This window comes from Miscanthus floridulus, chromosome 5 (assembly GCF_019320115.1).
Source record: "Miscanthus floridulus cultivar M001 chromosome 5, ASM1932011v1, whole genome shotgun sequence".
NCBI classification, from domain to species: Eukaryota; Viridiplantae; Streptophyta; class Magnoliopsida; order Poales; family Poaceae; genus Miscanthus; species Miscanthus floridulus.
The window spans coordinates 67,617,240-67,634,208 of NC_089584.1; the positions used below are offsets into that span (position 1 = coordinate 67,617,240).

The 16,969-nt window shown below is 41.9% G+C and overlaps 1 protein-coding gene and 1 pseudogene across 1 annotated transcript; both read right to left on the minus strand.

Annotated features, from left to right (window-relative positions):
• Nucleotides 1–208: 208 nt before the first annotated feature.
• Nucleotides 209–5,334, minus strand: LOC136450033 (probable anion transporter 4, chloroplastic). The gene is made up of 11 exons (XM_066450288.1): nt 4,872–5,334; nt 3,299–3,828; nt 3,072–3,179; nt 2,818–2,973; nt 2,229–2,444; nt 1,819–2,028; nt 1,574–1,711; nt 1,371–1,472; nt 1,190–1,255; nt 952–1,036; nt 209–751 (listed from the first exon to the last, which is right to left on the minus strand). Exons 1-11 carry the CDS (start codon nt 4,990–4,992, stop codon nt 654–656), a joined length of 1,830 nt encoding a protein of 609 aa, XP_066306385.1. The 5' UTR covers nt 4,993–5,334; the 3' UTR covers nt 209–653.
• A 2,660-nt stretch (nt 5,335–7,994) lies between these two features.
• On the minus strand, nt 7,995–16,969 carry LOC136452284 (DEAD-box ATP-dependent RNA helicase 15-like; annotated as a pseudogene).

Genomic DNA, 16,969 nt, shown 5'->3' on the forward strand with positions numbered 1-16,969 from the left:
AGTAAAAAACATTATTATGGGTTCACTGAACCAACCAAATTATTGATTTGCTTTTTCACAGTTTTGGCCAATGGATTTCTGTCGATTAAATCTACTACTGTTCTTCAGGCACTATCGTGTAAAACAAAATGACACCATCACCATGTAATATCATTATGCAGCTTACACGAAACAATAGCAGCAATGACGCAAACAGAGACGTTCAAGATATCTGAAGCACATACATTTAGGTTTTCGATAAGAAAAGCTCACATAATACTACATTAGTTTGGCAGTAGCTGTAGCGCCTTAATCAAAGGCAAGGTGAAACACGATTTAACTGCCAATTATTTTAAAACAAAAAGATGTGGATTGGTGATCTTGGCAGAAGCCTGGACTTCTCAAGAAACAACTGCAAAATCTGACGTGCCCTTGGTGCAGTTGCTTTCTGTACAAGAATTTTCTCCAGTTCCAAGTGTACCTTCTTGACCTCACACAGTACTCTAATTTGATTTGGTTCTTCCGATAGCCCAAACATTAGATGCAGGTATATCTCTTGCATAAAATGGAGTTTTCTTCCAGCTGTATCTCTTCCAAAACTTATTTTGTAGGCCAAAATGACATCAGCAAAATCGGACAATTTCCGTATAGTGGCATATAGGAATGTCCACAGTTTATTCGAGAACTTTCTCTCCAGTTGCAAAGACATTCCACACCACTGTTCCTACTATGTACAGCACAACAGACACCTTAAACACACTATCCCAAGAACCTGGAGTTAAAATAACCGAATAGACATAGTTAGAAAGTTAGAATGAACATACAAGATGCTTTATAGTTATGCTACAACGAGGTATCCTTTTCAACCTGACCATCGCTCCTTAGTTCATAGTTGTCTTGTTTGGAATAACAGAAAGATACAACTTTTAATGCATCACTAGAAAAAAACTTTTGACTTTTAAGCTTTCTTACCTTTCTGAAGAATGTAGCCAGTGGCAGCAGTACCAAAAACTCCTGCAAGCACGCCAGCAGTGTTTGACAGTCCAAGAAGTACCCCCTGCAATTTTTTTTGGAGACATGAATTAGATGCAATTGTTTATGATGATAAGCCCAAAGAAAGCAAGGAAGATCAGTACTAGCATTAATACTAAAAACCTCTTATGTGAACTAGAGAACATTAAATCAGCAAAAATCTACTCGAGTATATTACCGCATAACGTGGTCCTATGTCTTGGTGGTTTGAATACAGGCCAGACTGTGAAAAAGCATCGCTACCCTGAGAAAATGGACAGTAAAACCAGCAAACATTTATAACAGACCAGTTATCAATTGTTGCCTGTTGGAAGCTACTTATAAATCCATATGATTGGTTGTTCTGAAGTGCATCAAACCTGACTGCATGCCATACATAACACGGCCATGGCTGGACTACGAACTTTGCTCAGCAGTGTCAAGAACAAAGCTGGTCCAAGGAAACCAATCGATTGCATGATCTGCATCAGTGAGGTTATAAAGTATTTCAAGATCGGTACCTCTAAGCATAACTGTTCTTATAAATTCACACATGAAATAAAATTACTGAAGGGCAACTTACCTTACGAACGTTTGTTACAGAGATCCCTCTCTGAACAAGAGTATCAGCAATCCATCCACCAATATTCGCAAAAACAGCCATTGTCAGCCATGGCAAGACACAGAGAAGCCCGGACTCGGTTAGATTGAACTTCAGAACCTGGATAAAAGGATTTGGGGAGCACAACCAATGGCATGATATGATATCATTATATAATTTAAACAATGAGGAAAGCCAAACATTTCACAGCATAACATTGTAGCAACCTGATTGTAGTATGTGGGCATCCATGTTAGAAGAATAAATGTTCCCCAGTTATGGCAAAAATGTGATATTATGAGAGCCCACACTGGAGCCTTTGATAGAATCAGCCTCCATGGTATGGAAGTGACAGGCTCCTTTAAGGGACTGCCACCCAGTATATGCCTCTTTTCAGCTTTACTTATCTCCGGATCATCATCTGGAGAGCTGTGTGCCTAAATAAGAGTAGATAGAAGCCCTCAGCTAAATAAGCAAAATGAGTACAAAAAAAGGGGCATTGCGGATACAGCAACAGATAATACAAAATGGTATCTAAAGCAAACTTTTATAATTAACATATGTTCACTAAGTGAACCCATATAGAACAAAGAATATGAGGCACAAAGTAAGAAATAGGTGCAAGATTTGGTCTTACTTTGCTTTGCCACAGTGCAAACCAAACAGTTCCAAGGGATCCAAATGCATAAAAGACAGAAGGCCAGCCAAATCTGCTAATCAACAGAGGTGAGAAAGCCAGGCCGGTGACTGACCCAAGGTACATTCCGCTGTACACCAAGGCAAGAGATCTGCTTCTCTCTGAGACTGGGATCCATTTGGAAAGGATGTTGTTCATAGCAGGCATGGCAACACCCTGTAAAACCATAGATATATATATGAGAAAATCAATAATATAAAGGTGGACAAAACAAAAAGATACAGCATTGTACTGTTGCAACTAGGAAACTTTTTCCTTAACAACACCTGCACCATCAAGAATATTAACAAACTAAGTTGCATGTCCAGTAAGCACTCGAGTTTCACCAAAAATGCTATCAAGCCAGATAAGATACTGCAATGGTATATCACTTGATTTAATTTGCAGTATAATTTCAACAGCTATCATATAATATGGATTTTTCATCATCAGATCTTCTTTTCATGGATGCTGATCTACCTGTGTAACATGGGATAAATAGCACAAGTTCTACAGGACGCAAATGTAGAGACAAGTATAAAACATCAACCTCGCCTATCCCCATGAAGGCACGCATGGTGAGTAAGCATGGAAGTCCAATCTTGGCAGCAAGGGGTGTAAGAACTGTCGCAAGTGACCACCATACAACCCCAAATCCTAGTACTACCTTACCACCAAACCTGTCAGCCCAAATACCTCCAAGAATCTGCACCAGCAATTTTCATTTGTAATGTCAGAAACTACGTACCAAAATGCACTGAAAAATTAGATCGGAACAAACTACAGCAAGCAATAGCAAAGCACCTGTGTGAGAAGGTAACCCCAAAAGAAAGATGATTGGATTAGACCAACGGTTGCGGGATTCCAGCTGAACTCTAACGACATTGGAAGGATTGCAATGCTCATATTTACCTGGCAGAAATCAGCAAATGTTTTCAGGAAGAGAAAAGGAGAAGTGCATAATGGACTTAAACCCATCTGTTCTTATCAGAAAAATTGAGACAAAATACAAGAATTACTGTCTAACTCACACGGTCCATATTGCAAAGAAGGAACGCAAAGAAGCAGAGGAGAACGACCATCCAGCGCCTTGGGAACTCCTGCCACCATGGAACATCAGCAGGAACATCAGCAGGAACATCTGAAGAGCTCAAAGGTGATCCTGTAATTTCATACTGCTCTGCTTTACAGTCAGCACGTTTTCTGACTGGTAGTTTGTATTCTGGCTGGACACATGCACTCTCCAAACTAGTGAATTTCTCTGACCTCCTTGGTTTCAACCAACCATTGTTTATTGGATCTGAAGACACAAAGCACTCAACCCTCGACAGAACCCTTCTCTTCATGCTTGCATTGTAGAATGTCCTAGTCAAATAATTTCTTGAAGAGTCCAAGACAGGTTGCAGAAACTGCCCAGACTTTTGTAGTCTTGCCATTGTAGTGCTCCTGGAATTTTGGAGCAGGTAAGCTGTGCTCCTAGTAACATGTCGACCAAATCTTGCTCCTAGTAACATAGGCTTGCTTTGTGGTGATGTGCAATATCTCGGCTCATGTTGCCTCCCTGGAGAATACAAAAGGCATTAGATTTAAGATGAAGAGGCCTTGAGTGGAAAAGTAGTAATGATCTGTTGCAGCATTTCAACTTGCAAAGTGTTCAGGGGAGCAACAAAGACTAATCTTTATAGAACATAAGCAAGGCTGCTCAATTGTGCCAAACATGCAATTGATGCAAAAATTCTTAAGAGTACGACACAACCATCGTTGCAGAATCTTATGCGAATTGCAACTAATGTACTCATGATTTGTGGACTGGAACTTGGACTAAGTACCTTTTTTCCTTGAATTGAATTCTTTTATGGTGCTCCTATCACCCTCTGTAGAGGTATCATGAATTTATATCTGAATTGCTAGTTGGTACATGTTAGATTTGCTTTGGTAGAGTAAACATATAGCTTGTAAAATGCCAGTTTCAAGAAGATGAGTCCAATCTAGAATATTAACTTCCCGGTTGTATTTAGTATGTCCCATGCAATCAATTATCCAAATAGTATACTCCCACTGTACCTAAATGAATCAACTTCTAGAGTTGTCCTAAGTCCGCTTTTGTAAGTTTGACCAATTTTATAGAAAAGAATATCAACATCTATGACACCAAATAAGTACACTATGAAAATATATTTTATGGCGTGTCTAATTATACTAATTTTTTGTCATAGATATTGGTGTCCATTTTGTAAATTCGGTGAAACTTGCAAATTTTTTATATAGGATAACTGTAGAAGTTGATATATTTGAAGGACAGAAGTAGTACTACTATATCCCATTCAATAGATAATTAGTTCATGTCCTGCTCGAATTAAGATGGATAATGCATGGGTTAATTTTAAGAATGATTTGTCCATTAGAGCAATATGTATACTGCAACTCTAATCAAGTGCAGTTATGGTAATCCTGTATATTACAACGTCATATCAAGTTTGGGTATGTTACTCCAATGATTTGACACTTTATTACGATTGAATTTAAAATATGCAGGGAAGATGAAGCTACTACTACATACAGTTACAGTAGTATGAATTCGGGTGCCATCTTAGCCAAGCTTACCGTAGCCACGAGCGATAGGCATCGAGAGGAGGCAGGGGCGGCTCTTCCCTTGTGGCGGAGTGGGGCGTGCGGCCGACGACACCCCCACACCACCTCTCCCCGCTACTCCGCACCCCGGCATCGGCAAGCCCGACCCGATTCTGGAGGGGGTGAATGAAGAAGCTAGAAGATGGATAAAGCGAGAGGGTATTATGAGGCAGCAGAGAGAGACGGTGGCTTAGAGGAGCATCCGCCGCCCATGGACGGGTGCTCTCCGCCGGTCGGCTTGGGCCTCCGCCGCAGCAGAGCAGCGGCGGTCTCACTCACCACGTTGCTACCGCGGGAGAGGAAGAAGCGGTAGAGAGCGCGCGGTGAGGAGATAGGATGAGCAAAGTGGAGAAGAAGTGGCGCCCGGCGGTGAGGGGAAGGGAGGGATGCCAACCGGGTCCGTTTGCGGGCGTGTCCCCGGCCGAGGCCACTGAATAGCCAACGACAGCTGTTTCAAAACCAGTGGTCAATCCCCCAACCTCCCGCGATTTTTTTTTCTTTACAAAAAATCATTTTCACAACTTTATTTATTTATTTAGGAAGTTACAAAACTATAGATATAACTTATGCGCATAACTTTTTATATGATAATAACTTATCACCATAGCTTCTCATCATGACTTTTTTAACTTTATTTTTTTTAAAATTAAATAACTTCTTAATTTGAAAACTACATAAACATCACAAATTACATCATACAACATCGTATATATACTAATTGAATATCATAAAATATATTATAAAATATCACGTGTATACTATGTGAACATCACAAATTATATTTAGAACATCACATGTATATTACGTGGATATTACAAAATACATCATAGAATATCATATCTATACTACGCGAACATTACCAAATATATCATAGAACATCACATGCATATATAAAATTTATGTGTATAAATTTGTAACTTTCTAAGAAAATATAGTGATAAGTTTTGTCTATAAAAAGTTATACATAAAAGTTACTCCATCTGTCTCAAAATAGAAGTCGTTTTCGCTTCCTGAGAAGTCAAATTTTTTTAACTTTGACCAATTGTATATAAAAATTATTAATATTTATAATACATAATTAGTATTATTAGACGATCGTTAAATATACTTTTGTAATTAACTTATTTGGAGATATAAATATTGTACATATTTTCTACAAATCTAGTCAAAGTTAAGAACGTTAACTTACACGCATCCATAACGACTCTTTTTTTATGAGATGGAAGGAGTATGAGTATAACTTTATAACTTTTTTTTAAAAAAAAGAAAGGTTATGAAAATATTTTTTTTCAAATAAAAAAAAGGTTGCGGGCTATGAATTGACGGCTGAATTTAGCCCAGCGGTTGTTTGCCGAATTGGAATTGGGGTCCCCCGGCACCCGTGACCTACGTCGCCATCGGGCCGTCGGGCGGAGCTTTGGAATCCTCGATGCTCTTTAACGTTGTTTTGTAGTAGTTGTTGCTGTTAGGACTTGGGACCCACACCATCCGATTCGGAGACACGCGCACCTCGCAAGGGCTCCCCAACACATCTGCCTGGCGTGCTGCCTCAACCACCACATAGGCACCCAGCAGCATCCACCTCACGCACGCAGCGCTCGAGACAGCCACACCTCTGAAAAGAGCAGGGAGAATGAAATGAAGAGAGACTATGGTGACATCTAGAAATACTGGCCTATCATTTGCTTTGCGTTGGTGAAGCAGATAATGGCAGGCACATGGTAGCGGTTTCCTATAGGTCACCTGGGTATTCGGTTAACCGAAACCGTTCAGTTCGGTTCCTCGGTTCTTTATAAAATTCGGTTAGCATAAAACTGAAACCGATCGGTTAGCTAGAAAACTTGGAACCGAGGAAATTTGGTCTCGGTTGGTTCGGTTCGGTTTCAGTTAGAACCGAACTAACCAAGCCATACATTACATCAGCGAAACAGAAGGGAAGAAAAGGAGAAAAATGAAAACCGAGCCATACATTACATCAGCCATGCAGTTCGGTTCTTTTGCTATTGGGCCAATATATATAGATTTGGTTCTTCGGTTCTATTCGGTTAACCAAGGTCTAGAACCAAATTACCCGATATTATTTCGGTTCCTAAGAACTGAGAACCAGGAACCGAAATTTTTTGTTTTGGTTAATTCAGTTTTAATTCCGGTTATTTCGGTTCAGTTCTCGATTATTTTTGCCCAGGGTTACCTATAGGCCTGGCTAGCTGGATGAGAGGTGGCTTCTATCAAACAATGTGATTAGCACATAATTAGTATATGTTAAGTGATATTAGTGCATTTGAGTGCTAATTAAGGCTTAATAAGAAAAAAAAACTGTAAGTACTAAAACATACTCATATACAATATAAATATAATATCTACTTTTGTCTTATACATTTTACATTTTATCATATGCGACGACAACCAAACAACGTATCTACTCAGCCCAGATGGCTGAATACGAGCAATCGAACAAAGGTATCATGAGTCTGGCTCGACCGAGAGGGTTTTCACTGCCTTCTCCTTGGCCAGCCACCGCCCACCGGCGCCGCGCAGTCTTCACAATTAGAAGCAAATACAGGCGTATCACTTTACCTAATCAGGACCCCATGACACGCCCAACGACAATACAAAGTTTCATATTCCCATAGATTGGATGTAACGAAAGCTAAAGCAAATAAAACAAGCACCCGGGGCGCCGGGGGGGGGGGGGGGGGGGGGGGGGGGGGGGGGCAGTCTCAAACAGAAAGACTAGCAGTCGCAGCATAGAAAACATTACAGAGATGCAAATAAAATCCTAGGTAGCATCAACACCAACAGCCATGGCCTGCTGCGAAGCCTACATGCTTAATCACCTAAACTGCTGATTAAGTACAGATATAACATCTTTCAAATAATGTGATACGGTTATCAAATGGCCCTCCAAGGTGATGTATATTTGAAACAAAACTCTCCTTTCCAGTTCCAACTAAACGTGGATTATTTACATATTTACCATCATTATGATGTGAGTGGTATAAAAAGTACCATGTCAATGACTCATGTGTCAGTGACACAGTGTAAGATGTCATCCGTAATAATGGTAAATATGTAAATGGCCCACTAAACGTCCACTAACGTAGAGTAGTTCACCTCGATCATCAAGATGGCACTGTAGATTTAAGGCAACAATACAACACGTCAGTTCTGAACACATTTCAGTGCCATGAATGCCAGTTAATGACTTGAAGATACAATACTTACTGTATGTCGAAGTGTCAATCTGCTCAGGCAGCTCCTTTATGTCAACCTCAAACCTCTCCTGCACCTGTATCAGATACATGAATTTCTGGTCAGGATTTAGTATGACATCATATCATATCATATAAATAAAAAGAATCAATGTCAACAGTACAAACTTGATTGAGAACATCAGAATCAGATGCAGAAGAAACAAATGTTATTGCAAGTCCCTTGGTACCAAAACGTCCAGCCCGACCAACCTGCAGAGGTGAATGCGTCAAGAAGAGCCAATAGAATGACTACAACAAACCACCACTTTAAGGGGTGCAACAATTACCCTATGCAAGTATGTATCAGCAGAATCGGGCATGTCATAGTTCACGACAATGTTGACACGCTCAATATCAATTCCCCTACCAACCAAATCAGTAGCCACAAGAATCCTCTTGTGTCCTTCCTTGAAGTTCTTGTACCGGGTCAACCTATCAAAGCCACACTGTTAGATTGATTGATCAGAAAGGAAAACGACCACAGAATGCAAATGTATAGTTCACATGCAGATGCACATAGCTATTCACTACACAAAATATACATCATAAAATCCACTCGAGATCAACCATAGCCAATGGTTAACATCAGGAATATCACAAGTCGTAACATGTAATCGTTAGTGCCTTTCGTTAGTGCCTTTGGAGATGAAAAGGGATACTGGAGTCATTTTTTTTTTCTCAAACACACAGAGGAGCGGCACATCTTTATATTACAGAGAGAGAAGAAAGGGGAAAAGAATGCCCATACAAGGCAGCCTAAATACCTCACATAGGAGATAATATTTGGCTGCTAGACCTCACAAAAACCATCCGTTACACAGAAATATAACACAATCCAACCAGGAGACTCAAACTACATCTTCTATACGACCAGCCAAAAAAACTGGATTATTGGAGTAATAGTGAAAATACAACAATACAATGGGCCAGTTTGGATTGATGCTGCCTGGGAAGCCTGCCTGGTCTAGGCAGCTTTTTGTAGCTGCCAACCAAACAGGCCCAACATGTTGAAATCTTCCAATAAATTCAATAGAAGATCATGTATGGGCACACAAAGTTAAGCAAACATTGAGAAATTCAACTCAACATTCATCTTTAATATCAAGATTCACAAAAACACAAATAGTACTGTTAGCACTGGATAAAACATTCAGATTGAATTCTTACCTATTTTGTTAACTGACATCTAGGATTAATGAGTCTTTGACAGTTAACTTTTACAGGTTTGCTTAGTTTTATGTGTACTACATACATGATCTTTTTTATGAATTGTTTATATATTGCATTGCATCAAGCTGAATTCACTAGTGAGGACAATGAAATCCATGGATAGTGTTAGATATGTATATATCTAGGGCTCCTTTTGTAACTGTAATGATGTCCTTGTGAGATATATGAAAGCCACTGCTCCCTATTGGGTGTGAGGTGTTCTGCTATCTCTCTCTATCCTTCTACATGGTATCAGCCGCTCAGGTTCTTCCTGCCTCTGCTCTAGCCCCTAGCCTCCCTCGCGCTGCCGATCGCTGACGCAGGTCCATCTTCTCCGGCGCCGTCGAGCGCCCAGCCCCATACCCTCTTCTCTAGCTTCTCCCTCGCGCCGCCGAGCCCGTCTGTGCAGTCACCCACCTCGCGACGCCCTGCGCGCGATCTCCTCTTCCCCACGTGCGATCTCATGCGCGCGTCCAGCAGCCCGTCGCTCCTTCCTCCGCGCGAAGCACCTTCCGTTCTTCCCTACACTCCTATACCCCGCTCGCTCCCTGCTCCGCTCGCCGGTACTCTGCTCCGCGCGTGCACCTTCTCCTCTCCAATGTGTGCCGCTCGCGCGCGCGCCTCCACGCGCCATCCGCCCAGCAAGCGCCACACGCGTCTTCTGCCCACTCGCGGGCTGCCTCCCGCACACTCCTCACCGACGCCCGTCCGCTCCGACGCGAGCGCCGCTCGCACGTGCAATCTTAGGCGTCCACATCTCCACGCGTGCGACCCTTGCGTGCGGCCGCGTTTTCCATCCATGCGCTCCGGACCGCTTTCTTCCGAGGCTGCGCGTACTCCTCGCGTCGCGACCCCTTCCCCGCGCGATGTACGCATGTCTGTTTGTTGCAGAAATCCCTCTACGGCCTGAAGCAAGCTCCCCGCGCGTGGCACCAGCAATTTGCCACGTATCTTTGCCGGCTTGACTTCACGCCCTCCGCCAGCGATGCGTCTCTCTTTATTGATAAAGATCGAGACAACGTCGCCTACTTGCTGGTCTACGTCGACGACATCATCCTGATGGCCTCCTCACCGGACCTCCTACGTCGTATCACTACGCGCCTCAGCTCAGAGTTCACAATGACTTCACAATGGCCTCTTCATGCACTACGTCAAGGGCACTCTTTTTGTTGTTCTACACATTGGCACTGGTCCTGTCCAGTCCCTCACAACATACTCAGATGCAGACTAGGCGGGGTGCCCCAACTCCCACCACTCCACGTCGGGCTATTGCGTCTACCTCGGCGACAACCTGGTCTCGTGGTCACCAAGTGTCATACCACTGTCGCTCTAGTGCTGATCAACCACTACCCTCCGCCACCGTTGTCTTATGTGACAACGTCAGTGTTGTATACATGACAGCTAACCCTGTTCATCACCGCCGGACAAAGCACATCGAGATCGAAATTCACTTCGTCCGCGAGAAGGTAGCGCTTGGTGAAGTTCGTGTTCTGTATGTGTCCGTCCTCACAACAGTTTGCAGATATGATGACTAAGGGCCTGCCTGTACAGTTGTTTACTGATTTTCAGGTCCAGTCTATGCGTCTGTGAACCTCCTGCTACGACTGCGCGTGCGCGAGGGGGGGGGGGGGGGTGGGTTAGATATGTATATATCTAGGGGTCCTTTTGTAATTACTGACGTCCTTGTTACTATATATATGAAAGCCACCCCTACCTAATGAGTGTGAGGTGCTCTGCTATCTCTCTCTATCCTTCTACAAATAGAAAATAAAAAATCATCATGCCTTATGGTTGTGAAGAACCAAAGACCAAGCACGTAGATGTTCTTGGCATTGTGCACTTTATACAAGATTTATGGTATGTTGTGCTGCTCAACATTGGCTTTAGTCTGCAGTCCACACATAATTCAAAACATCATGACTCATGATGATATATATGAATAATAATAACTATGGAGCCATGTATGCCAACGTACACACAAATCATCAACATGGAATATGGCACTAGTGTTGGAAACGGGTAAGAGCTCTCTTCTCTGTGGTTTTGATCACCAGTGTTGGAGACAGAAATTCCACTCTTTTCTGGACTGATAATTGGCTGCATGGAAAATCCCTTGCTTTCCTTGCTCCTCAGCTCTATTCCTTGGTTTCTAAAAGGAGAGCTAAAAGACGTACAGTACGTGAAGCTATGGTCTAGAGGAGTTGGTTTCTAGATATTCAGGGGGCTTTATCAGTTACGGCTCTTGCTGAGTATTTGGAGGTCCGGGAGTTAATAGTGGAAGTCCAGCTCCTGCCTAATACACCTGATCAGCACTGTTGGCATTTCTCATGTTGTTCATGTCTCTATTCAACAAAGTCAGCCTACAAAGCATTGTTTATCGGGTCAGTTTCTTTTGAACATTGTGAGTTGATTTGGAGGACCTGGGCACCTAAGAAATGTCAGTTCTTTCTTTGGCTTGCTAGTTGCTACACATAACAGATGTTGGACAGCAGATGGTTGGCTTGAAGAGGTTTTTGCCCCATCCAGGCTAGCGTCCTTTATGTAGCCAAGATGCTGAAAACATACAGCACATACTATCCAACTGTGTCTTCTCTAGACAGGTGTGGCCGCTCCTTTTCCGTCGCTATGGATTGCTGGATCATTCCCCTTCCTCAGATGATAGTGTTATATGTGATTGGTGGATGAGAGTTAATAGTTTGGTTTCTGGTGAAATTAAGCGTGTCCTCAATTCGTTGATAGTCCTAACTGCTTGGAAGTTGTGGAATCACCGTAATGATTGTGTTTTCAATGGAGACAACCCTAGCATCCAGCTTGTTGTCAGGCAAATCCTTGAAGAGGCACACCTATGGGGCCTTGCAGACGCTAGAGGTCTCACCCATCTAGAGGCTGCCAATAAGATGATGGTTTTTGTTGGGTTGGGTCGTGGTCAGATGTAAAAGGCGTGTTTGCTTCCGGTACAAGTTTGTAAGAGTGTGTGTTTGTGTGAGCGTGGTGGTTGTGTTGTAATTTATTTTTTATCTCCTTTTCAATACAATGATACAAACTCTCCTGCATATTCTACAAAAAAAATATGGCACCAGCAGCATTGTATTACCTAGAAATATAATGAGGATGGCATCACTGCCATTTACAACATAATTCCCTAAAGCATATGGAAGTACAGTGACGGATGTGTAACACCCCTAAAGCATATGGAAGTTCAGCAAACAAGAATAAGGATCACCTACAACACAGCTAGTAGCTAACTGACCTTAAATAACACACGTGAAAAGTTAAGCTCAGCATCATCAAAACATGGCAATATAACAAAAAAAGGGCCACAGCAAAGGAAGACAGAGCACATACCTCTCTTCCTGTGTCATTCCAGAATGTATGCAGATTGAGGGGAAATTGCACTCGCAGAGCAATTTGTTGAGTTCTGCAGCTCTACTAACACTTTTAACAAATATCACAACTTGGTTGAAGTCGAGCGCATCTAAAAGGTCGTTCAACTTTCGGTTCTTCTCTGCCTCACTCAATTTGATATAGTGCTGGAACCAGAAATGAAAGGTTAGCACAAGATGAACAGAATGGGAAAAAAAAGGTGGTTCAACTTTCTTATAAATAGTACATGTTACCTGAACTAGACCATGAAGGGTCAGTTTAGCCTCATCATCAACATAAATTTCCATTGGCTGTAAGGTAACAATGATAGATAAAGATATTAGAGTGCTGGAACCAATACAACTCCAGCCATTCCAAAAGGTACATATACATCAATTTATTCTGCTCATGTCAGAATTTTCTCCTCCTGGAGCTTCAGTTATGCACTGAGGGTACTGGAATTTGACCATGCCAACAACATTCTTTGTGTTTGATATCAGAGTTCCATCCAAAACAAAGCAGCTATTTCTGCACTGACCATGACATGGTACGAGCACCAGAAGCAATTTGCATTGATGCAATGGAATCCCAGTACAAGTATAAAAATGTGGGTAGCCAACTGATAAAACAAAAATGGCCTTGGATCTACCATATAATCACCCTCCCAAACCCGATTCCGGCATTCTCCCCCAAACGGTTCATGCTGACAACTGAAGACTCCATTTCATCACTGACAAATGGAATGTGTACAGGTGCCAAATAACAAACGAAGGACTAGATTGTCACCAAATCCACGAAGTTTGTAGCTTATAGGAATTGATAGGTGGTCAGCAAAGCAACCAGCAATCCCTTCAAGCTACTGAACAATAGAACTGCCACCTATCATGTTGTGCATAACCACCCGAGGCAAGGGGAGACATAGATAGGAGGAAGGGCAATTGAAATGAGTTAGGCCATAGGACATTACGTCTTGCATGAATCTCTTGCAAACAGGTCGAATCTCCTTGCTGAGTGTTGCTGAAAACATCATCACTTGCTTATCATGGGGAGTCATTTTGAAGATCTCCTGGACATCTCTGCGCATGTCTGGAGAATACATACACAAGTTATTAAGAGAACTGAATACTATGACACTGAAATGAAGAATTGGACTGGATACCATAAGATTAAAATGAACTATACAAATATAGGAATTTGCCAGAGACAGCACCCTACCAAGTGATTCAAGCATCTTGTCACATTCATCAAGAATGAAATGCCGCACATTCTTCAAGGGAAGGTCCTTATCTCTAGCTAGAGCCAGTATCCTTCCAGGCGTGCCAACCACAATATGGGGGCATTCATTCTTCAACAGATCCTTGTGGTTTTTTATGTGAACACCACCATAGAAAACAGCTACTCTTAATTCAAGCAGGTATTTGCTAAACCTCTCAAATTCATGGCAAATCTGCACAATGTTAAGTAATAAGACAGTCAGCATGCGCAGATAAGTCAAACAAATTCGAAAGTAGAGAACTGAGAAAACAATATGTACCTGGTAAGCTAACTCTCTTGTGTGGCACAACACAAGTGCAGCTACTTGGCCAGCAACAGGATCAATCTGCTGAAGAGTTGAGAGGACGAAAACCGCAGTCTTACCCATTCCAGATTTTGCTTGACAGATGACATCCATTCCAAGAATAGCTTGAGGGATGCACTCATGTTGCACTGATGTGGAACCAAACAAAGTTGGAGCAGCACCCCAGTAAGAAAAAAATCAACCTTCTTGCCCCATTAATGGAAAGCTATACCATATTCTCCTCCAGCAGAAAATGTCAGAAGAATTGTACCTGAGCACCAGAAAACAAGGAATTTAACTACCATACTATTACAGGGGAAGGTCGACAGGTAAAATGCAAGGATAGATACTTGACTATTATTCTATGTGAGTCAATTTCAAAGAATGCCAGGTAAAGTGCAACAAGTTTTTTTACGTGGACAATCAGTTTTGGTTGAATTTACATTTACCTGTTTTACACTACCATGATTTGATAATTTTTTCACATATAACCTAACAAAGAAATGCAAACATAAGCTTTGTGTAAGATTATTGACGCGACAGAGATGCACTAAGAATCATATGCCCGTGTTTTCCAAGTACACTAACACAGCAATAGCATGTGTAGGGGGACTCACGAACCTTATAAAACAACCAGCTTCTTGACTTAATGCTGTCCACTGACATGAAACATATCGAAGTAATCTTGAGTTTGACCAATCCTGGAAACTCAGGTACTAATATTACTCAAAGAAATCCTTTTTATTCACAAGTATGGCTCAACTTCATATGGCAAAAGTTACAGCTTGTAAAGCTAACTAGCTAAGCAGTTAAAACTGTGATGATATAATTTTGACAAAGGTGTAGCAAAAAGCCAAAAACTGAACTAGAATAAGAGGGGACATGATACTGGAAGGCAGACAGGCAACAATACTGGAAAACATGCAATTTTTGTTGACATTTGATTAAAATTGTTATGATTTGTCTTAGCCAACTTATGCATGCTAGCACTTAGATTCCCGTATCATGAACAGTTAAAACTCCAGCTATCAATTCATTAGAATTCAAACAAAGGTGCACAAAGCCTAAAGCAACAAGCTGCAAAGCCATAGCTGCTAGGCTATGGTTGAACAAAACTCACAATCAGATACCTCTATTGAACTTCAAAATGGCCCCAAACATTAGATTAACCCGGTATTTATTTTGGTCAATAACTCAACAGTAAGTGCATAGTTTCACTAGTTTAAATACGAAGAATCCACCCAATTTGCTTATTTCTTGCTCTCTACATATCTGTGTACTTGTTGCAAAAATAAAGAACTGATTATATATGTTACCGGATTGTTAAGGTAGCCTTTTTCCTTCAACAGTGGAACAACATTTTTGGGTGGCGTTGGGGCCTCAGATAGTCAGTTTCAGTTTTCATAGTCAGATTCAGTTTTCATGCCGAAGTATTATACTATTATCACACTATAACAGACTCTACCTGATGCTTATCATGTCCTTATTTGAGTATCATATACTATTAACACACACGCTACCTGATGTTTAGTATGTACTTATTTGCAAACAGTTTTTCAATCCTCTCTCCAAATCAACATACACATGTCATTTAGAACATTTACCCGATGTACATGGTGAAATTTTGACATATATTTTATATGAAAAACATTGACATTTCCATATAGTTTCTATGAAAATATGGCATTTCAAACAAAAGGTAATTAATATCTTGAGTTGAAACTACTTTACATATTGAATCTAATAACATCGACCTTATGTAGCCTGTGTTCTTTTTTTATAGAGATTAATGATCAAAGTTAAAAATATTTTACATAAGAACTGCTAAAACTAAATGTATTTTGAACTGGAGAGGACTAGATCTTATCATGTCCTAAAATTTACTTTACACGGGGTTCTTCATATGTTGGGAATGACCAACACATATAAAGGATGTCAAATAGCTTGATTTCAAGCACATGCCCATGTTTAACATCCCTCAAACCGTGCATCACGGCTAAAATGATAGTGAAGAGCATAGTTAGCAAGAAGAACAAAAGTAAAACTTGCCTTCGGAAGGATGCTCAAACCCGCAGTCCTGAATGGCGCGGAGAAGCTCCGGCTTGAGCAGGAAGTCTCTGAACCCCGAGCTGTGGATCCCCACGTACCCCCTGTCGACACACACCGCGAAACCCCAATCGGTCAGATCAGACTACACAACCACGAAATCTAGCAAGCAAGAGCTCTCCCGTGGAACGTACTTCTTGACGACATCTGCGGAGCCGTTGGTGGCGGCGCCGTCGACGACATTCTCCACCTCCTCCTCATAGTCGACGAGGTCCTCCTCGTACACCTTCGTTGTCCTTCGCCTCTCCCATCCTTCCTGCGGGCTGCGGTTGTCACCAACATCATGAACGCACGCATATGAGCATCACGGTGCGCAGACGACGCGAACCGCCGAAACAGCCGCAGCATAGCATCAAAACGCTCACCTCGATATCTCGGGGAGAGAGGACAAGTGAACCGGGCGGTCCGCGGCGGAATCGACTGCAGAGAGAAGCGTCAGGCACGGCGATAAGAGGATGACGGGTGTTAGATTTTGGATCTAGGGTTCGTGGAGGATGAGAGGAAGCTAGGGTTTGGAACCTCGGGGCGGAATCGTGCGCGAATTGAGAAGGAAACTGAGGGGCGTGCGAGAGTGCGAGACG